The 24,697-nt window shown below is 35.2% G+C and overlaps 1 protein-coding gene across 1 annotated transcript; it reads right to left on the bottom strand.

Annotated features, from left to right (window-relative positions):
- Nucleotides 1-9,744: 9,744 nt before the first annotated feature.
- LOC102805615 (uncharacterized) lies at nucleotides 9,745-20,884 on the bottom strand. The gene is made up of 6 exons (XM_085496393.1): nucleotides 20,774-20,884; nucleotides 19,397-19,584; nucleotides 17,189-17,244; nucleotides 16,339-16,433; nucleotides 11,485-11,597; nucleotides 9,745-10,297 (listed from the first exon to the last, which is right to left on the bottom strand). The coding sequence occupies exons 1-6, from the start codon at nucleotides 20,847-20,849 to the stop codon at nucleotides 10,007-10,009; spliced, it is 819 nt and encodes a 272-aa protein (XP_085352519.1). The 5' UTR covers nucleotides 20,850-20,884; the 3' UTR covers nucleotides 9,745-10,006.
- Between the last annotated feature and the right edge of the window lie 3,813 nt (nucleotides 20,885-24,697).

Genomic DNA, 24,697 nt, shown 5'->3' with positions numbered 1-24,697 from the left:
CGTTTTTGTTTTATATTTGTTTGTTTTTTGAAGAAGAAGAATCGCGTCATTTGGAACTGGAATTTTATGAAACTTTACTAAACATTCTATTCTCCGTTCACTGTGAGATAACCATGTTATGTGCGAAATCAAACAGGAAAAACGAACTTGAATTCATGGCGTCGTATACGTAGTGGTGTCAAAATATCGCAAGCATAGGTGTCGATAAACCCGAAGGTATTTTGTGGGTATTTCCGCGCTAAATGCTGTGCTATGGACATTTGATGATGGTCACTTTGATGAAGTAAGGGTAACTCAACGTTATATTCTTTGCGATGTTGAACTATAAAAAAAGTTCAAAAAATAAATCATTCGATTTTTGTGGCAGATGCTAGGTCTACGCCTTTTACGTATTATGCGGAAAATCACGTCACATTTGTGATTGGCTGTTTCAAATTTCGATAAAAAGGGAAGAAAAGGGGTAATTATAAATATAAATTGTATGTATTTTTTATTCGTTCTTTGTCATTTATTTGATTGATTGAACCTTTCACTTGTGTTTTCATATTTTTTATGTTTCCATTTAGCCCCGTATAGACCTAGCTCGAGCCATTCCATTAGAGCGCGTCCGTTCCATTAGAGAGCATTCCATTAGAGAGCGGTCACGTGACGTGTGATCACCTGACAAATGCTGGATACACGCTCTAACGGCAAATACCGTTAGGTTTAGCGAATTTACGAACCGTTACGAAAGAGTTTGCTCGTTCAAAGGCCGTTTTTGTAAAAGCGACAGCCTTGATCGATACACTGTTCATTTACACAATCTTTCCTGGCACCATACGCACTCACACTGTTAGCGGCGGAGTGAAACGCGCCCATGTCATGCCATTAACCGATTACTGACGTCTATGTATTTCAACGCGCCCATGTCATGCCATTAACCGATTACTGACGTCTATGTATTTCATGTCTTTGGCATGAAAGCTATAAAATATATGAAATACAAGGCCTTGCTATCGTTTGAACATTTCAAATATTTAATTAGTCTAGCGTTTTTTTTTTTTTCATTCCATTGGGGACGAGTCGCTCTTCATTCCATTACAGGACGGTATGACCCAAACCACCCTCTAACGTCGCTCTATTTACTTGATTTGATATGGGAGCTATTAAATATAATTAATAAAATATATTCAAACAGTTTTTAACATTTCAGTTATTTAATTAGCCAAGCGATCGTGTCATTCCATTACAGACGAGTCGCTCTTCATTCCATTACAGGACGGTATGACCCAAACCACCCTCTAACGTCGCTCTATTTACTTGAATTGATATGGGAGCTATTAAATATATTTAATACAATATATTCAAACAGTTTTGAACATTTTAATTATTTAATTTGCCAAGCGATCGTGTCATTCCATTACAGACGAGTCGCTCTTCATTCCATTACAGGACGGTGTGACCCAAACCACCCTCTAACGTCGCTCTATTTACTTGATTTGATATGGGAGCTATTAAATATATTTAATACAATATATTCAAACAGTTTTGAACATTTTAATTATTTAATTTGCCAAGCGATCGTGTCATTCCATTACAGACGAGTCGCTCTTCATTCCATTACAGGACGGTATGACCCAAACCACCCTCTAACGTCGCTCTATTTACTTGATTTGATATGGGAGCTATTAAATATAATTAATAAAATATATTCAAACAGTTTTGAACATTTCAATTATTTAATTTGTCAAGCGATCGTGTCATTCCATTACAGACGAGTCGCTCTTCATTCCATTACAGGACGGTATGACCCAAACCACCCTCTAACGTCGCTCTATTTACTTGAATTGATATGGGAGCTAGTAACTATATTTAATACAATATATTCAAACAGTTTTGAACATTTTAATTATTTAATTTGCCAAGCGATCGTGTCATTCCATTACAGACGAGTCGCTCTTCATTCCATTACAGGACGGTATGACCCAAACCACCCTCTAACGTCGCTCTATTTACTTGATTTGATATGGGAGCTATTAAATATAATTAATAAAATATATTCAAACAGTTTTGAACATTTCAATTATTTATTTGGCCAAGCGATCGTGTCATTCCATTACAGACGAGTCGCTCTTCATTCCATTACAGGACGGTATGACCCAAACCACCCTCTAACGTCGCTCTATTTACTTGATTTGATATGGGAGCTATTAAATATAATTAATAAAATATATTCAAACAGTTTTTAACATTTCAGTTATTTAATTAGCCAAGCGATCGTGTCATTCCATTACAGACGAGTCGCTCTTCATTCCATTACAGGACGGTATGACCCAAACCACCCTCTAACGTCGCTCTATTTACTTGATTTGATATGGGAGCTATTAAATATAATTAATAAAATATATTCAAACAGTTTTGAACATTTTAATTATTTAATTAGCCAAGCGATCGTGTCATTCCATTACAAACGAGTCGCTCTTCATTCCATTACAGGACGGTATGACCCAAACCACCCTCTAACGTCGCTCTATTTACTTGAATTGATATGGGAGCTATTAAATATATTTAATACAATATATTCAAACAGTTTTGAACATTTTAATTATTTAATTTGCCAAGCGATCGTGTCATTCCATTACAGACGAGTCGCTCTTCATTCCATTACAGGACGGTGTGACCCAAACCACCCTCTAACGTCGCTCTATTTACTTGATTTGATATGGGAGCTATTAAATATATTTAATACAATATATTCAAACAGTTTTGAACATTTTAATTATTTAATTTGCCAAGCGATCGTGTCATTCCATTACAGACGAGTCGCTCTTCATTCCATTACAGGACGGTATGACCCAAACCACCCTCTAACGTCGCTCTATTTACTTGATTTGATATGGGAGCTATTAAATATAATTAATAAAATATATTCAAACAGTTTTGAACATTTCAATTATTTAATTTGTCAAGCGATCGTGTCATTCCATTACAGACGAGTCGCTCTTCATTCCATTACAGGACGGTATGACCCAAACCACCCTCTAACGTCGCTCTATTTACTTGAATTGATATGGGAGCTAGTAAATATATTTAATACAATATATTCAAACAGTTTTGAACATTTTAATTATTTAATTTGCCAAGCGATCGTGTCATTCCATTACAGACGAGTCGCTCTTCATTCCATTACAGGACGGTATGACCCAAACCACCCTCTAACGTCGCTCTATTTACTTGATTTGATATGGGAGCTATTAAATATAATTAATAAAATATATTCAAACAGTTTTGAACATTTCAATTATTTATTTGGCCAAGCGATCGTGTCATTCCATTACAGACGAGTCGCTCTTCATTCCATTACAGGACGGTATGACCCAAACCACCCTCTAACGTCGCTCTATTTACTTGATTTGATATGGGAGCTATTAAATATAATTAATAAAATATATTCAAACAGTTTTTAACATTTCAGTTATTTAATTAGCCAAGCGATCGTGTCATTCCATTACAGACGAGTCGCTCTTCATTCCATTACAGGACGGTGTGACCCAAACCACCCTCTAACGTCGCTCTATTTACTTGATTTGATATGGGAGCTATTAAATATATTTAATACAATATATTCAAACAGTTTTGAACATTTTAATTATTTAATTTGCCAAGCGATCGTGTCATTCCATTACAGACGAGTCGCTCTTCATACCATTACAGGACGGTATGACCCAAACCACCCTCTAACGTCGCTCTATTTACTTGATTTGATATGGGAGCTATTAAATATAATTAATAAAATATATTCAAACAGTTTTGAACATTTCAATTATTTAATTTGTCAAGCGATCGTGTCATTCCATTACAGACGAGTCGCTCTTCATTCCATTACAGGACGGTATGACCCAAACCACCCTCTAACGTCGCTCTATTTACTTGAATTGATATGGGAGCTAGTAAATATATTTAATACAATATATTCAAACAGTTTTGAACATTTTAATTATTTAATTTGCCAAGCGATCGTGTCATTCTATTACAGACGAGTCGCTCTTCATTCCATTACAGGACGGTATGACCCAAACCACCCTCTAACGTCGCTCTATTTACTTGAATTGATATGGGAGCTATTACATATATTCAATACAATATATTCAAACAGTTTTGAACATTTCAATTATTTAATTGGCCAAGCGATATAGTCATTCCATTACAGACGAGTCGCTCTTCATTCCATTACAGGACGGTATGACCCAAACCACCCTCTAACCTCGCTCTATTTACTTGAATTGATATGGGAGCTATTAAATATATTTAATACAATATATTCAAACAGTTTTGAACATTTCAATTATTTAATTGGCCAAGCGATCGTGTCATTCCATTACAGACGAGTCGCTCTTCATTCCATTACAGGACGGTATGACCCATACCACCCTCTAACGTCGCTCTATTTACTTGATTTGATATGGGAGCTATTAAATATATTTAATACAATATATTCAAACAGTTTTGAACATTTCAATTATTTAATTTGCCAAGCGATCGTGTCATTCCATTACAGACGAGTCGCTCTTCATTCCATTACAGGACGGTATGACCCAAACCACCCTCTAACGTCGCTCTATTTACTTGAATTGATATGGGAGCTAGTAAATATATTTAATACAATATATTCAAACAGTTTTGAACATTTTAATTATTTAATTTGCCAAGCGATCGTGTCATTCTATTACAGACGAGTCGCTCTTCATTCCATTACAGGACGGTATGACCCAAACCACCCTCTAACGTCGCTCTATTTACTTGAATTGATATGGGAGCTATTACATATATTCAATACAATATATTCAAACAGTTTTGAACATTTCAATTATTTAATTGGCCAAGCGATATAGTCATTCCATTACAGACGAGTCGCTCTTCATTCCATTACAGGACGGTATGACCCAAACCACCCTCTAACCTCGCTCTATTTACTTGAATTGATATGGGAGCTATTAAATATATTTAATACAATATATTCAAACAGTTTTGAACATTTCAATTATTTAATTGGCCAAGCGATCGTGTCATTCCATTACAGACGAGTCGCTCTTCATTCCATTACAGGACGGTATGACCCATACCACCCTCTAACGTCGCTCTATTTACTTGAATTGATATGGGAGCTATTAAATATATTTAATACAATATATTCAAACAGTTTTGAACATTTCAGTTATTTAATTGGCCAAGCGATCGTGTCATTCCATTACAGACGAGCCGCTCTTCATTCCATTACAGGACGGTATGACCCAAACCACCCTCTAACGTCGCTCTATTTACTTGAATTGATATGGGAGCTATTAAATATATTTAATACAATATATTCAAACAGTTTTGAACATTTCAGTTATTTAATTGGCCAAGCGATTGTGTCATTCCATTACAGACGAGTCGCTCTTCATTCCATTACAGGACAGTATGACCCAAACCACCCTCTAACGTCGCTCTATTTACTTGAATTGATATGGGAGCTATTAAATATATTTAATACAATATATTCAAACAGTTTTGAACATTTTAATTATTTAATTTGCCAAGCGATCGTGTCATTCCATTACAGACGAGTCGCTCTTCATTCCATTACAGGACGGTGTGACCCAAACCACCCTCTAACGTCGCTCTATTTACTTGATTTGATATGGGAGCTATTAAATATATTTAATACAATATATTCAAACAGTTTTGAACATTTTAATTATTTAATTTGCCAAGCGATCGTGTCATTCCATTACAGACGAGTCGCTCTTCATTCCATTACAGGACGGTATGACCCAAACCACCCTCTAACGTCGCTCTATTTACTTGAATAGGAGCTATTAAATATAATTAATACAATATATTCAAACATTTCTGAACATTTCAGTTATTTAATTGGCCAAGCGATCGTGTCATTCCATTACAGAAGAGTCGCTCTTCATTCCATCACAGGACGGTATGACCCAAACCACCCTCTAACGTCGCTCTATTTACTTGATTTAATATGGGAGCTATTAATTATAATTAATACAATATATTCAAACAGTTTTGAACATTTCAATTATTTAATTGGCCAAGCGATCGTGTCATTCCATTACAGACGAGTCGCTCTTCATTCCATTACAGGACGGTATGACCCAAACCACCCTCTAACATCGCTCTATTTACTTGAATTGATATGGGAGCTATTAAATATAGTAATACAATATATTCAAACAGTTTTGAACATTTCAATTATTTATTTGGCCAAGCGATCGTGTCATTCCATTACAGACGAGTCGCTCTTGTATTGTAGAGCCGCGATTTAAGGTAGCGAGACTATTATTTGTGTTGAAAATTACGATTTTCATGTTTATTTATTAATTGATGAAATGCACTATAAACTTTCATATGATAAAGTCAACATAACATAGAATGTCATGTAAGTTGGTTAAAATGTATATTTTCTGAAGGGAAGCAAGGCAGCCTCAGTAGTGTTTTCCAAAATCAACAATACAGGTTTAATCTGTGTGCCTATAAGTTTCAAAGATAAACTCAAGACAAAGCAATGTTAGGATGTGTTATCAGTAGCTATCTGACACACAATGAGTGTTTCTAAACATTCGAGTGGTTTGTCTCCGCCCCTGTTTGTTTCACAGATTAGTCATTTGCATATGAATGTGTCAGACACAAGGTCACACGGCCACTGAAAAAAATCATTGATTTTGGTGTTTTCATATGCCGAATTTATCCAATTATAGCTATCCCATTCCTTTATTTTTTTGGTTTCTAATAGCCTTACACATTTGGATGCCCCTACACATGGTAAAACAGACCTTGATGGGAAAACAAATTGATTGTGCCGATAAAGAAGCTTGAAAATCTTTGCTGTTACTTCATGGACGTTTTCTAGGAGTTTATGTTTTTCAAAATACAAGGTCTTTAACAAAAAATAACGTATACTTATTGTCGTCGGTTTAACACCAAATTTTCACAGCTTTAAGGTGACAATGAGAGGAACTTGAATGTGTCCAGACAAACTATTTCATCGATTATTTACCAACGAGTTGTGGTTTGAGTTGGGGGCAATGTGACTAAAACAGTAATTGAAATTCAGCACACTATTTTTTAAAACGCGTTGCTTGAATAAAACTGACCAGACACATTCAATTTACCAGACTATTGAACAACTAGGAAAAGTGAAAAAAATACTTCTTATCGCCAGCGTAAATGCGTAATTATTTTTTTTACAGAAAAGGTAATTTTTCACCTTTGATTGAGTAACGCGTCGTAGAATGCAGATACGGGCATGCAAAATACACTTGTGAAAAGCTTGAAATCTGGCGATTCTAAAAATATATACTTTCCTGGGTCTATTTGTAGTCATTTAGTCACAATTAGAAGATGAAAACAAGTATGCAAATAATAGTCCCGCTACCTTAATCCAATTGTATTCAAATTGGCCACGTGAGCAACAGTTTGACGTCATGACAATCACGTGATGCTCATGTTGGAAATGGCGGAACAGCAGAAGCGCGTGCCTGCTCTTGCTAAAAGTAAGTATCTGAAATTGACCGTTTCTGAGTTGATAGATTTCATCAGTGTTTTGCAGGCAAGGTTCTATTCTTTCGACAAACTATCTAAAGCGTACTTGGGTTTAATATATTCAAACGAAAAAGGAAAGAGAATGCCCGCCAAACTCACTGTGCTGAAATCTGAATGCAAAATTCGCGGTTGCCAGTTATACCCGATCATGTCATCACAGTTGATTAACGATTTATCAACATCCTTTATTTGATTGGGTTTCACACAGATATTATATGAATTTAATAAACACAACGGCCATCCTCAAATATAAGTTTCATAAAAATTACAACCAGTTGATTTACTTCTCCCTATTTATTGCATCATTCGATAGATGATGACACTCCACGTGTTGTTTCCAGTGAAGAGGAACTGTTAACGCGTATACACGAATGTACCGATGATGACTGTTCATGCAAAAAATATCACTGTGCCATGTGTCCCACGAAAGGCCAAAAGCATGCTGTCCAAAAACACATATATTCTGTACACTGGAAATCTAGAGTCAGTGTTAGTGGTGAGTATATGATCAAAACCCTATCACTAAGACCATGAAAAAAAAATCTCTCACTGTGCGAAATAGCTAGAATCCACTGTTGATTCCTATCTTTATTCTACTAGATATCTTCACTATCCATACGAATGTGAAAGAATCCATTATTGATATCTGAAGAATTCATCTGAAATGCATAGTGGATTCCAATGAATACGGAACAATAATATCCATCATAGAATCCACAAAATGGATTCCTTATGTATTCTCTGAGAGTACAGTATGTATGGCTATGGATTTCTGCTGGATTCCTCTGGCATGTAATTATGCCTAGTCATTATACACAATGTTTTTCAATGGATTCCTTATGTATTCTCTGAGAATACAGTGTGTATGGCTATGGATTTCTGCTGGATTCCTCTGGCATGTATTTATGCCTAGTATTTATACACAATGTTTTTCAATGGATTCCTTATGTATTCTCTGAGAATACAGTATGTATGGCTATGGATTTCTGCTGGATTCCTCTGACATGTAATTATGCCTAGTCATTATACACAATGGATTCTTTATGTATTCTTTACAAATAATGTGTATGGCAATGAATTTCCGCTGGATTCCTTTGGCATGTAATTATGACTATCCATAACAGAGGATTTCAATGGAATCCTTTTTTATTCTCTGAGATTACAGCGTATACAACATATTTCTGCTATTTCCTTAAAGGGTAACACTGCTTTAGTTTTGCAGGATATTGTGCAAAATTTTGTCCTCATGGATTAAAATTTTCTAATAATAGAAAACGTTAGCAACAGGTTTTAAAACAGAATACTGCACTCATCCAAAATGAATTTGTAGTATCAAATTAAAATATAAATGTTGAGACATCTACATAGCCAGAACTACTGTATTTTTGTTTATAAATTTATTGTCACAAAAACTACTTTGGCCCAGTATTACATTGTTCAAGAGTAGTATGCATGATTAGTAAAGGAAAATAAACTTTCCATTTACTTATTGCATATATTGTAGGTTACTTGGTTCTGTGGTTTGAGTTGGAGAAAAAGTGGGTATCAACACACACCCCATACACCCACACTCACTCAAACAGCATATATCGAGTGAAGTAAAGTATTATTTTTTTATTTTTAACAAGCAGCCGGTCGGCTGAAATATTTTCGCAGTTAGCAATGCACATTTCAAATATAGAACAGAAGATATAATTATAAAATGAACAATATGTATAGTATCAAAGCAATATCACTTTTTACCAAAAATGAAAAAAATATTCATCAAAATTAAATAATTGAAGATATCATCATGAAATGAACAAATCTGGGAGAGGTCTACCTGACCTCTAGTACTTATATTATAATATCAAAGCAATCAAACTTGTGATCTGAACCAGGTCAATATATTACTTTCCTTTTCCCCAAAAACTGAAACTATTCCCCAACTCTGAACTGCGATCGGTTACAATACAATGGAACGCATAGATGACAATATGTTTACTACCAAAGCAATCAGACTTGGTGTTGAAAAAATTTAAAATATCACTTTTTACCAAAAATTACAAAAATATTTATCAAAATTAAATAATTGAAGATATCATGAAATGAACAAATCTCAGAGAGGTCTACCTGACCTCTAGTACTTATATTATAATATCAAAACAATCAAACTTGCGGTTTTTAATAAGGAGTTGAAATGTCAATTTTTGCCAAAAAAGACAAAAATATTCATTAAAATTAGAGAATTGAAGGAAACATCATGAAATGAACAAATCTAAGAGAGGTCTACCCAATGTACATATACACCAAGTATCAACGCATTCAGGTTTGTAGTTTTCAAAAAGAAGTCAAAAAAGTAAAAAGTTGACACGGACAATGGATGGCGGTGGACAATCAATCACTCATATGATAAGCTTCGCTCGACATCGGAGCTAACAAAAAACTATTCTGGTTGAACCAGTTCAGCAGGAAAGTACTTTGTTGGCCGAGGTCGGCTGCATGGGCGTTGAGCGTATTTTCGTCGATTCATCAAGACCCTAAATTTTGGGTCCGCTTTTAAGCGCTCGTCAATTGTATTTATTATTTCATTGAGTTTGTCCGTTCGCCAACTTGGCTTCTGACATAGCACTGCTCCGTCAATCTCGCCCTCTTCTTCTGACATAAGCTCTGCCTTGACGTGCTTCCATATAGGCCTCTCACTCTCTAAAACTTTTAGTTGCCGTCTTTTCATTAACTGTAGATATAAAATACATCATTTTTGAAATATGAATATTACTGTAGTTTACAATTTGCAGCATGATTTGCAAAATTGCTGACTACTATCAGTCATTTAATATAGCTGTAAGCTATACAATAGCAGTAAACAATGTGCAATATAAAGCATTTTTTTTCTAAATAAGGATTACTGTCAAACATGGTCAGATACTGATATATCTATTGTTTACTGTAGATTTGATAGTACTACAACACTTTTGTGTGGCGATAATTTGCTAATATTTGATAATATGCTCGGCTCAAATCACCGAGCATTCTGATGGTTAACAAATGCCAGGTCAAATGTCAGCCTCACGTGCAAAAAGCAAACATTATTTTGCATGAAATGTTTTCTTGCAACCAAAAACATTTGCTAACAATGAAAATAAGTTTGATTTTACTTGCATTTCATAATAAACTGACATTTATGCTATTATAATCGCAACAGAATAATAATATTTTTACAACAAGTAGGGTATAGCATGTGGTCATTTGCTACCAAACCAATGCGTTCATGTTTATTATTATTTGAAACTTTCATTCAAACTAATGCTTACCATTACATTAAAATCATTATTTCTTGTTTTTACTGATGATTTCAATTGTAATATTGTATGTAGGCTTACCAAATGCACCAAACAATTCAATGGGCTAGCCTGAAAATATTACCTTTAAAAACATCATCGAAGATGGGATATTAGACAAACACATTTAGTCAGAGATTTTGCCAAGCTGGTTGGTGGTGACCGGCTTCAACTTGCACTCAGAATTAGCTACCACCACTGAAATGTTCATGACCAGGACAATTATCATTTTAATTACTCACTGACTGGCATGCATCCTTTAAGTCGTGGATTAGAATTTGTAAAACAATGAACCAAGTTGTGTCTTATAAACAGAAAAAGTCAATTTTGTAAAATTATACCCAATTGTTTGTAAGTAAACACTTTCTGACAATACACAAGTCCTTCAATTTGAAAGCTAAAATTCTGTCAAAATCACTTCCCGGTATATTATGGTCAATGCAAAGGTTATGGTCTGTTCAATGCATAAGTAGGTAAAATACATTTGAACTGTTAATCATTGCGATTGATGTCAAAACTTTTTTCAACACTACTTTTACCTTTTAAAAATTTAGTATTCACACTTATAGTAGCTGATAATTACCTTATGCTGTCTGCTTCGAATCCTTCTTCTCGATTTTTGTTGGTCGCCAAAATCAGGATTTTGACTTTCACGGAATTTTACCCTTTCACTATTGTATCTTTGTGTCACAGAAACTGCAATATAAGTGAAAATACAATGTGAATGTACTTATTTCCTTTACTAAACGTTCACCCATGACTCGCAAACAGGTACAAAAAAAAAAAAAAAATCATTATAAAAAGATTTTGTTAGCACAGATGAGTAAGATCTGCAATATTCAAAGTTGAATAATGGTTGCCAGTTAATAAATGTATTAATCATAACAATTCAGGAAGCATGCACTTGATATTGATAAAAAATAATTAGCATGGTGGTACCGGGTACCAATATGAATACAAATGGAGTTATTTTTTATGATGTTTAGTAGGCTATGTATAAAGAATATATGTATTGTTGCACATTTTGTAGCTTTAAGGCATGCAAATATTATGTATGTGTGCAATTAATGACCGGCGAGGATTCATTCAACCCCAAACAAAATACATCCTTGAGTTATATTTAAATAATTTTTGTGAGGGCGAGATTACATTTGTTACCTGACCACAGTATGCCAGATCTAAATATGTGAGGGCATAATCATTATATAAGGGCCAACAACAAATCGTGATATTGCCCTAATGACCATATGTTTGATTACATTAAACATGCATATACCATGCACAACTACATTTAACATACATCTCCCACACCTGTTCCAAAATAACATTCATATTTTGTAATATGCAATATAATACTTAATGTATTATATAATAAGTGATACATTACGCAATAGCATGCAGTTTTGTACAACAACTGTGAAATACACAATAAATGTTTTAGTAATGTGAAATGGAACAGGTGTAAATTATTTCAAATGCAAGTTATTCTGTCACTCGCCAGATAAAACTGTCAACATGTTGAAGTGACTGTGAAAGTTTTCTCAAGATTATACCCTATCAACTATCTGTATTCACATGTTGCTCAGCTTAGAATGTTCTTGTGAGCATCAGCATGGTATGCATAAAATGTGTCACTGCGATCTTACATGACGCAACGATTCAGTTGTACCTTTGCCAAACATATTCACATCATATAAATCCCAAATATCAGATGGCGTATCTTACAATATCTATTCTGGCACGTCTAAGTGTAGTTGAATGGCTCAGTTCAAAACCTTGAAAGCAATAACAGCCAGGACAGGAGCAGTGCAGTGAACATGGCATGTTCTTGGTGTAGCTGGATGGCTCCATTCAAAACCTTGAAAGCAATAACAGCCAGGACAGGACCAGTTCAGTGAATGTGGCAGGTTCTCAGTGTAGCTGGATGGCTCAGTTCAAAACCTTGAAAGCAATAACAGCCAGGACAGGAGCAGTGCAGTGAACATGGCACGTTCTCGGTGTAGCTGGATGGCTCCATTCAAAACCTTGAAAGCAATAACAGCCAGGACAGGACCAGTTCAGTGAATGTGGCAGGTTCTCAGTGTAGCTGGATGGCTCAGTTCAAAACCTTGAAAGCAATAACAGCCAGGACAGGAGCAGTGCAGTGAACATGGCACGTTCTCGGTGTAGCTGGATGGCACCATTCAAAACTTTGAAAGCAATAGCAGCCAGGACAGGACCAGTTCAGTGCAGTGAATGTGGCATGTTCTTTGTGTAGCTGAATGGCTCTGTTCAAAACCTTGAAAGAGAGGACTGGAGCCAGCACTCCCGTGCAGGGAACCTGGCATTGTATTCAGTGTAGCTGGATGACACGGTTCAGTTCAGTGAATCATAATTTATTATGCCCAGTATAGTTTTAATGACATCAACCATGTGATATACTTTCTAATATCTACTTGCCAAGCAATATACCACGAAATATCCATTTTTATTCCATGTCATGCACAACAACAGTGAGAAGTGATGAATATTCAATAGTGGTACCACTGTCTTCATCTAAGATGGAGGCATTATTAGAAGGTGATTTGCAAACATTAGTTTAATCATCTGTGCTGACATCTAGGAGAATCAAGATGTTCAGATAAGTAAACATCATGGGTGGTACTAACGATATATATGTAAATTCATGCTTTTCTGATGTGACATCAATAACTTTTTGCAGTATGCTAATAACATTCTCTTGGGCAGGATATTGCCTGAATCATGATTTATCAATATTCTCTGAATAACTCATTTGTAGAAAAGGTATTTGACAACACAATGTGCCAACAGGAGTCTCATCTTCACATTGCTATGGTAGTATGCTGTAAAAGCTGATAGGGAAGACTCATCATATTCTGTAGACACAAATGAGTAGACATTTCCAGTATCTTAAGAGGTTTGTTAATGATAGTTGTGATGCCTTTGGTAGGGGATGACTAGATCTTACATTTACAGTCATTGTTTTTATTACATTTGTGAAACTATGGGCCATCTTGTTGAAACCACATCAGGACACTTGTGGTCACATTCAAAAACATTCTAATTGGAGAAATCAGAATGATTTACTGTCTCTTGTGCAATGTACTGCTTCCAGATCAGTTGAATCTGTGCATGACTATGACACACCTCAGCATCTGCCTTTAATTCCAGTGATAACTCCTCACAAACACCACATCAAAACAGCAATTCTGAATAAATGTCCGTCATGCCATGGAAAAAATATTCCAGATCATAACCAATTTTCAAGGCATCTGAACAGGTTGAACAATGAATGAGATGTTTTTAGTCTTGTGTACATAGTCATTCGGTGGTGAGGGAACTTTAGCAGACATAAACGTGCTTTGAAAAGTCAGAAATAAAGTCTATGTGGTCCTCTGAACATTTACATACCAGGTTGAGAGATGGACTGAAACAAAGGATTCAAGTTGCACATTGATTTGTTGGCCATCAAGGTTCATTATATCTTGGTAATCTGACTGTTGCAAGATCACATTAATAGCACAAAGACTCCCACTATAGTAAGTACTAGTATTTAGATTTCAAGGTTTTCTCAGTGTCTTCATTTACTTGGACGTTTTTCTGCCATTTTAATGTTAGTTCATTCTTTGTAGACTATAGGCACTGTGGTTTTTGCATAACAAAAAGACTTGTCCGCATCATGGTCAGAACGTTAACATTACTAGTTTCAAAGTGCAATGATGACAAGAAAGGTGAACACAGAATTTTAAATTGACTTGCCCCTATGCTGTGTATATATTTTGAAGTGTCTATGTTGAATGATAGTTTTGAAAATTAAATAGTGACAGTGGTACTATATAAATGTATACTACAACTATGTACAAATATAATTCATATAACGAAACCCCCTCCAGTATTATGGGACTGTGACACACAGCATAGGATAGTACCGGTATATGCTAGTCAATCCTCATCACATATATACTATATAACAAAACAACAACCACACATGAATCTCTGTTTAACATAGTCAACACTACATCCAATTTGTTTATCAAGATGCAAAACAATTAGCTCCAACTTTGTTATCAAAAAACAGATAACAATACTCTCCATAGGCAGAGTATATCATGTACAGTGTATATGTTGTAGGTAAACAAATGCTGTCACAACAGCCCGCCCCATGATTAAAGAACTGATTGTACTGGTGAGTTGTTTAACATAGAAAATCTTGAATAAATTAGTTTTGTGATATGCTATCTTGTTCAAGTTAGCAAGTTATTTTTTTCACTCTCTTGGAGATATTTCTCCAAAAACACAGAAACATTTTATAGCGTTTTTACTGAAATTAATTTTTGACTATCATGACCATAAAAAATATCACCTTCTTTTATGGAAGAACAAACAATAAGAAACTGCCTTTTATTTGAGATCGTTGTTAAAATGTGTGTGTGAATAGAATACGCCGTTGTGGCATCAGCGTTTTTGACACTGTGGTAAAAGGGGTGGACTAGATCCTTAACGCAGCTGTCACACCGGCTCATGCACAGCACAATGTGAACACAATATGACGGACAAACACCCTCTATCGCCAACTTATTTATGCTTGTCATTACACAAGATGCCGTCAGAGGTTACAGATCGAATTTTGAACTGGTCAGACGAAGAAACATGATTACTGATATCTGTATGGAGAGAATCTAATATTTTCAAGGAATGATGGTAGAGTATATGCTGTGATTGCAGAAAAGCGGCTGGAAAGGGGTTGTACAGGAAGTCATTACAATGTCAACGGAAGATCAAAACTTTACGTATAAGTACAGAGAAGTGACTGAGCACAACAACAGAAGCGGTAGAGATTTGAAAACTGTGCCATTTTGGGATGAACAACACAAAATATTAGGTGGAAGGCCAGCATTCAATCCTCAAACACCGGTGTTTTTTCTAAGTGAGAACGTGAGCTGACAATTCAGCAGACTAATATTTCCACCACAAAAAAACAGTGTCAACACCGGAGTTTTTTTTAGACATGTGTGAATGTAGCTCCTGTGTGTCTGTAACTAAATCTCCCAAGCAAATGTATGAAAAAATACTTGATCATATTATTATATATCTCATGTTTGTGAAAATATATACATTAGCAAAGCTGCATGCTTAATAACGACTGGGAAAGTCATACCTATTAAACTATTGCTCATTTTTTCCCTCTTGCTAATTTAATTGAGACTACATGCAGACTGAACCAGCTTCATTCTAATTTGTTTTATGATTATTTTGAATGAGTAGTTCAACCAACTTTGTCCACCAGGAGGTGAAGTTAGCACCAAATGACTTGAATCAATGAAGCTTTTAGCTTGAATTGAAATCTTGATTGTTGGAAATGTGTATGTAAATTTGGTCATTCGTTGGGCCACTTGGTGAATGTAACTTAACAAAACCAATATAAATATTAACATACCTTGATACTCTAAATGAGTAAATTTGTCTTGAAACTTGTCCTTTAAAACATTATTCAATTTTTCTCTCACACCACTATTTCGCACAGATTCAATTCTACAATAGAAGAAAGGATTAAACAATTTAATGTACACAAAAAATAGTGCGCTATTTAACATCATCCGAAAGGCACGATTTGTTGGTGCCGAATCATTGTCGACTTCACCAACCCGTGCAAGATCAGCCTGGGTAAACGCGTATTTTATGTTAAAAAGGCCAAGTTTGATTGGGTGCACCTATTGGAAAGGTGCCCTATCAGATGCTGTGTAACATTGCATGCTAAGCTAAAGAACAAAATGTTCGAAATAGTGACATGTAGCACGATTACTTACAAAATTTCTAATGAAACTGTCTTCATTGCAACAAACTAGCTAGTAATAACTCAATTGCTTGGTTTTGGTGATCGGTGAGACTTTTTATCTTGAAAAACTGCGTGATCTGTTTTTCATTGGGTTACCATTTAACAAAAAACGCCCTACTGTATTTTGATTCAAGATAACTGATTGCCTATTTATTTTGTCGCATTTCCTCTCCTTGTTGTTAAGGGCACCCATTCACTACACACTGTAATGGTTCAATCTGCCAAGGGTTAGTTTGGATAGGCAATTTAAATGATTTTTGAAAATTTTGAATTAATAGATTACATTTAATACCTGGTAATTAGTTAATATCAAAATAATGGATGTTCGAATAGAAATAGAGTTATTAAAGTAGAGTATAATATTTCCATCTTTGACATGATACCACTGCAATACAAATATTATTATGCATTTCTAAATCCTGCAAGAGTAGCTTCTATAAAGAATACTTGCCTCTCTTCTGGTATGAACTGGTAGCCATCTTGTTTTGATAAATTTTTCAATGTTCGCTGCAATATAAAATATTTTGAATTACACACCAATTTTGTCAACAATGCTGAGTGCATCACAGAAAAATGCACAATTGCATACTAAAAATGCACACAGAATCATATACAGTATGTATCAAGTTAATAGCATGCATTTGAATTCATACACACACAAGAAAGTGAAACACATTTGTAAGGCTTAGAAAAAACATATCTCTGTTTCTCGTTTCCACGCGCATCATTTTGAACTACTGTAAAACATGTTGAAAAAGTGGCATGCAATTTTAGCGAATGTGTGTGAAATGACGCAATAGCGAAATGTTGATTTAGCGAATCTCTCTTGTCATTGTTGATTTCTATGTTTGCCGGCCATTTTGAAGTCATTAGCAACATCTTGAATTAGGAAATCAATTCTCTCACTAAATTCGCAAAAAAGACATGCTTGTGAAAAAGACATGTTTTACAGTATATGCCTCAGACGTTTTCTTTCCTTCTGAAGCATTCCAAAATGCGCTTGTACTCGCACTTGTCTCAAATCTCCCCAAGGGATCTCGCCACGCTGTTCGGTGGTGGTCAGCCCCGACTGGCACTCAAAATTAGTGGCCACCACGGAAATGCTCCCGACCAGAACTATTGTCCGATTGTTATTTTAATTATGTACCGACCGACACGCTTCCTGCCAGTCGTGGATTATAATTTGTAAGCAATAGACCTAGTTGCACGATCCGTAGCGGCTAGTCAATTTTGTGAAATTAGCACCTCTTTGTATGTAAGTAAATACTTTCTGTGATAGACAGTCTTAATTAGATTGAAAGCTAAAATTCTTTCAAAATCAATTCTACCTCGATATAACATGGTCAAAGCGGAGTTCACGATCAGTTTACGCTACTCAAGAAAAAAATCAACGTGTTTATTGCGTGATTTGGTTAAGTACATTTGAACTGATCACAACCATTCGGAAAACTTTGGATTCTACCGGCATTACCATGCGGCATTCTGATTGGTTAATGGAATTATTGATCCATCAGGTCAAAGAACACGTGCCTGTCAACTAATACGTCACAAACATTATGGCGGGCTGTGTTTTTTGACAGAAGCGATCGAGTGATCAAAAATATTCACTCCCGATAAAACTAAGTCAAATTTAAATAAGTAAATTTTTTTGCTTGGCATCATGACTGAGTAAGAGGAATTATTGGTATAATCGGTGAATAACATCGTGAAGTAAGTTATGTCACATCGTAACTTTGAAAGTTCAGAAGTTTTATTTGTTCGTTCATTACTGTGAATATAGAAGTTGATGGTACGAATAATAAATTACAACAATACTCCAAATAATTATGTGGTCGATTTTTTGAAGGAGAATGTATTTAGAGTAAATAAGACCGTGAACATATTCCTGGCTGAAACGTTTCAAATGCGTTTTATTTAACTTTTTACAATAGACATTAATATTGCAACAATAATTTATTTGTTTCTGTTTTTTAGTCTGCAGCATTCGTATTTTGAATATTTTAAATTTTTACATTAAAAACTCTTCTAAATTGTGAAATAATTTCAAAAATATTTTACACTGCGACTGAACTCATTAATATTCATTGCTAATTAATATTCATATAGCTCATCAATATTCATGACCGACCGGCACTCACGTTGGGCTGGCGAGATCCCTGTCCCCCCCATTTTAGCGCGATTAAAAATTAAAACAGAGGTTTTTTTTCCTGGCCTAAGTACATCATTATTCTTAAGGAGAAGCATGTTGACTACACAAGTAACTCACTCATTAATTTCTAATTCTATTTTTTGTTCATATATTCATTTTTGTGATTGGAACATGGTTATTAAAAAAATAGCTGTGATCGGAATTACTGTAATTGTGTGCTGTACACAATAGTGAAGACAATAGTTTAGAAAATTTATGGATGAACAACTGTTTGCTCTTTCACTTTGCCGGGAAGTGCTTGTAGACTTCCAGTTACCATATTGTTTATATCTCAACAAATGAAACAATAGTGAATAAATTATACCAGTAGGAAAAAAACACTAGAAAATATAAACTTTGCTTACAGCTGAACTGAAAATGCACATGATATGATCAAATGGAATTTCTAATCCTATGATTAACAATAGTGAAGATACTTCAGGTGATTATAAATAAGAGAAATTTACTTACACTAAGTTCACGTGGAGTTCTTATATTACTGGTAGTTGACTCACCACTACAGTCTTGCGGAATATTTTTTTCAACTACTTGCATATTTGATTTCTCCACAAGAATGTTAATTTTTTCTAAAACCTTTTCTTGGAAGGCATCCTGATTTTTCTTCAGACCTTCAAGAAATGTATTTATAGCGACTTGCCCTAAAAGAAAAAATATTGATAATAACTATTTATAATTGCATGAAAGCTTTTTCCGATAATGAGATATGTTTGATATTATAAAATAATCAAATTAAATGCAAAAATGCAATTACGGTACATGTACTGAGACTGTTAAATAATATGACATCATCTAGCTCAGTAAAATAAAGACTATAGAGATATTGATCAATTGTGTTCATTTGGTCAAAAATTAACCATGATGGAACCTTGTGATTGGTGCTAACAGTATTTAAAGTTTGTGACATACATGAAGAGTTATCTTATAAATTTATTAAAAGAATATTTTCAAAAGATTTCCTATGTCCCTTTATGCAAGGGGAAACATCTTCATTGGGTAAAAGATAATTACATAATAGAATTACCCCCCAGAAATTATGTTTAATGGAGTGTTTGAAAGCTTCTGTTTAAGATAGGTGATTAACATTGCAAACATTTTTTATTCAAATTCTCCAATTCAAGTCAATTCTACGTCACAAACTGGTCAAAATCCCCCAAACATTGCCAGCAACCAATCACTGACTAGCTTAAACAATAGCTTTTCCTGACGATAATACTTAGCAACTATATTACCCCCATGCTAACTTCAAAAAATCTTTTGTTTTTGTCTTGTTTCCGGTCTGTCTTAGAGAATATGCTATTCCTTTCAAAACTGCATTCCTATACAGTGCAGTACATGCAAGTTTAGTAAAATTTAGGTTTGTGCATATTATAAATGTAATAACTCAAGACAAAATAATTTGTGACTCAAGCAATCTTCTTTTAAATTTACCAGCTTTGTTTAGCCTTGGTCATAACATGACGTCACTAGATTTTAAACTAGCATAATAAGCCATGCCCTACCCTAAGAAAGGTGTGAAAGTCGTTGAAGAGAACAATGCCATGTATATAAACAAATACTAGGAAATGAAACACATGATTGTAGCAGACAATGACAAGTGTGTCGGGTACAATGTACGTCGACAATGGGCTTAATATGGCATGATATGGTAAAATGTTATAGTCAGCAGTAATATCTGGTTAGAGCCCAAAACAATCTGAATTTTAGAAAAACACTTGACAATCATAAGATAAAAAACTGGTAGGGTCACTGAAAAATATAGGTTATTACATAGGCCATGAGCCGATGCTCTAAAATACAAGAAAGTAACATTACAACATATAACAATACCTTGAACATTGCCCACAACTGGTGATCCTTCATTGCTACTAGCACTCTCATGACTTCGTCGATTTAGAAATCTCATGTCTGGGCTTGGAGTACTGTGTAAAGATGGTGTTCTGGAGGAAAATGCACCGTTGGCAAGTTGATGACCACGGAGCGGTCCAGGAGAAAATGGTTGAACACCGTCATCTTCATTCCACGGGACATTGGGATCCCCGTTGAAATCTCTTACGCCAGTAGCTGGGTTGACTAAAACGTCATCTAAAATATCCTGTCTAGAAAGTGGTCGATTGCGTCTCATCATTGTGAAGTTGCAAATAAAACTTGATAGTGTTGGCAGAATGACGAGAGTTACGTAAATACAATTTCTAATTGTGAACAGATTTAAATGAACCACACATTTCCCGTCATGCCATGAGAAGACGCCCTAAGTTACCTATTATATAGGTTTATGCTTTAGCTGAATTTATGCAGCGTGTATGTACACTTTTTGATGTACATATATGATTTACAAAATACCGTATACTAGTAAATAACTTTATGGATTTAAATAAATTTTTCAAAAGTTTCAGTTCAGCTATTTTATTCGCATAATCGATTGTGATAATACTTAGCAACACGAGGGGCCTTGATAAACGGAAGTTGACAGTCTGGAGGCGCTCGGTCAGCTTGGAAATTAGTATTTGTATACGAAAGTTTTAGTCTTTGTTTCTCCATACATTATGAACAATCGTCGTTATAAAGCTAAAGAGTGTGGCCACTGTGGTCAGTTTTTGCAGAAATCTGCTTATTATGAGCATAGACGATCGTATTTTGACCCCTATGGTCATTGGAAAAAATGTGAAAAAACCGCGCCGATTTTGGTTGACAACCCGCCGTCGCCGGCAATACCAGCAGAAGAGTCCGATATCCAAAGTGGGGGTACTACAATGACGGAAACGATGAGTGTATGTGCACCATGTTCCGACTCTGCATCTAGGTAGGTATAAACAAGGCTGAACATCTCGACCTGTTTTTCATTGGACAACTCGACACAGTGCCCCTAGACATCTCGACCCACCTACACAGCCAAAACAGTCAGCTTTGACATTCAGTTGTGATACATGACAAAACAAACATACATTGAATATATGACAAGGGAAAATAAACCCCGGGAAAGACAATTTTAAATCCTGTTTGACACAACATGAAAGCAACAGTCTACCAGTGAATGTATATTTATCAATAATCAAACTAAACATTCAATGTCATATACATGAAGCGGACTGTGGCGGTTATGTACTTTCGTTGTTCATTTCACAGCACGTAACCCCTGACAATGTCGTCATTTTTTGGATTGACCCATTGCATTTGATTTCTCTCTGTGGCCGGTGTTTCAAATCAATAGATGTCGATCAACTTTGAACTAAATAGAGGTTTGCCACATTGAGATAGGGTCACGTCGATGCAGTGGGTCGAAATGTCCAGGGTGTCTGGGTCGAGATGTCTATAAATCGTATAAACGTACATGCATTTTCCAGTGGGCAAGAGTTCCTTAGAGCCACATCACCTAAAGCTAATTCTACCCCTGCCTCTCCAGTTCTTCGCTGTCATTTTAATTGCATATGCTCCAACTCAGGGCATGTATAGTAATCTGGAGGGGCATATAAAATTACATCATATGGCTAGAGTAAGAGATTCAGGGTTTAGATTTGGAATGGGGGAGACTTTAAGGAACTCTTTCCATAGGTTTGTCATTGTCTTTGCTGAATCTGCTATGTGATAATGAGAAATACATTAGAGAATTTGTCAATGTTTGTGAAGTTTAGAAACTTTAGATGATGCACCTTGTTTCAGTGGTTCAAGGCATGTGACATTGATTGACAGCGGTTACTAGTAATTGTTCGAGCTTAGCCTAGTCCTTAACTGGTTTGTGTTTTTGACTTTTATTGGTCAAAATCTCAATTCATGTACTATTTATTGTCATACATATATACTATATACTGCTGAGATATTCATAGTCACATATATCCACTTTAGTAAATCATGGAACTATAAACCCCAGGAAGAACAACCACTTCGTTTCCTTTGAACTATGATAGTTGCCGCGATGTTGAATGTTTATTTTGACTGTTTATTTCGTCGCATTAAAAAATAAGCCGATTTACGCAAATGAACGTTTATCTCCGACTATCGGTCATTTTCGGAATCAATCCGGCGACGTCGGGAGATCACGTGATCGAGTTGTTTCGGTTATAGCATAAAAAAAAACCATGGCGCCAAGACAAGAACACTGATAAATGAGCGACATTCAACAGGAAAAAAAACACACATTGCCACTTCTGGCGATCGAAGGGAAACACGGATAATAAGTCGGGATATTTCGACAACAAATAGCAAACCAAACACCATGTTTCGCAAACTTTCGCAACCTTATTTTTCGTAATCTAAATACGACATTGAAAATTATGAAAACTCGCTAAAACTCCAACTCGTTGCATGATTTCCGGTACACTGAAGGTCACCCTGCAGACCATCTTGTTTGCGCAACGAAATATTTTACTGCGCAGATATGAAATTTTTTTTTCAAGTTTTTTTTCCAGCAAAGTTGATACGGGCGTATCGGCGGCAATTAACATGGAGTATGACTAATGTTGTGGAAACAAAAGCGAAAGCACTGTAAGATAAACTAAGACAAAGGTTTTTTTAATCCTCTTAGTTTCGTTGTTCTTCCTGGGGTTTATAGTTCCATGAGTAAATCAACCTGTAAGTTTAGGAAAACATGAATTTAACAAAGCTTGGCTGGATCTGTTTACTACAGGGAGACTTGCAAAAAAATAATCTCTATTGTTTATAAGTGTACTTATAGATGTCTGGGCTTTCACAATAGAACAAATCTTGACTTGAGACACCATGTTCAGCCTAATGTGTATTAATTTCGGTTTTATCTAACAAACAAACTCAATTGGAATAAGTGATACATCAAGATAATGGAAGGAAAGACTAATAAATAAACAGGAGGAAGGTTTATCATTGCAGCTAGTGTAGAAAGCTTTGTTGATATTTTTGTCTTCATGACTAGTTCATAAAATTGAATTCAGAACCTATGTTGAGTAGGCGATCCAAGAAATAATTATTTATCACTATTAGTGTAATTTAACAACATTCTATTAGAAAAGAAAAACAGATTGAATTTGTTTAAAGCAATTTAATTCGTAATTCATAGGATGACAAGAATGAATATTAATGAGCAATCAGCACTCAAATCTGGCTGTGCAGAACCCTGTTGAATAGGTCATGGAACTATAAACCATAATAGTTTATAGTTCCATGAACAGGCTATGGAAGGTACCAATGAAAGGAGCCCTTCCATGCCTCTCAAGTGGCCACTTAAGTCTCTTAACTGGCTTTCCTTTTCCTTTTGTTTCAACCCAAGTTTATTCTGATAAGAACATTGTCACATATTATTACACAAAGTAAATGCTTCTGCATTGTCAAATTATGTGACATACTAGTAGATGGATACCATTATTATTCAATTCAATTCCTTGAATAAATTAATAATTTTTTTCAGTGATATTCTAACAATAAGGAATATTGAGGATCTAGACTACATTAGTTCTGACACTCAATCTGATGTAGAAGATGAACAGCATGCTATTCATGAGACAGTTGATATTGATACAGAAACATTATTCAGGGTATGTATATGATAGTACAACGATTTCCACTAAACATTGGGAGGTAGACTTCATGGCTTGCAAGCAAATTGACTTCATAATTATTGTTATTAGGCATAATTGCGCAGATGATTTCAGAATATTTTTTTTTTGGCTCTCAGAAATGCTGTCTTGTCTACCTTGGCTTGTTATTCTTGATTCAATTGTTGCATGGAGCTAAAAGCTCCATGATTGTTGGCACAGATTCAGATAGCAGTAAAAAAAACAGATT

The sequence above is a fragment of the Saccoglossus kowalevskii genome, unplaced genomic scaffold, assembly GCF_978046115.1.
Source record: "Saccoglossus kowalevskii unplaced genomic scaffold, keSacKowa6.1 SCAFFOLD_283, whole genome shotgun sequence".
NCBI lineage: Eukaryota > Metazoa > Hemichordata > Enteropneusta > Harrimaniidae > Saccoglossus > Saccoglossus kowalevskii.
This window is presented reverse-complemented; position numbering and strand designations above follow the sequence as displayed.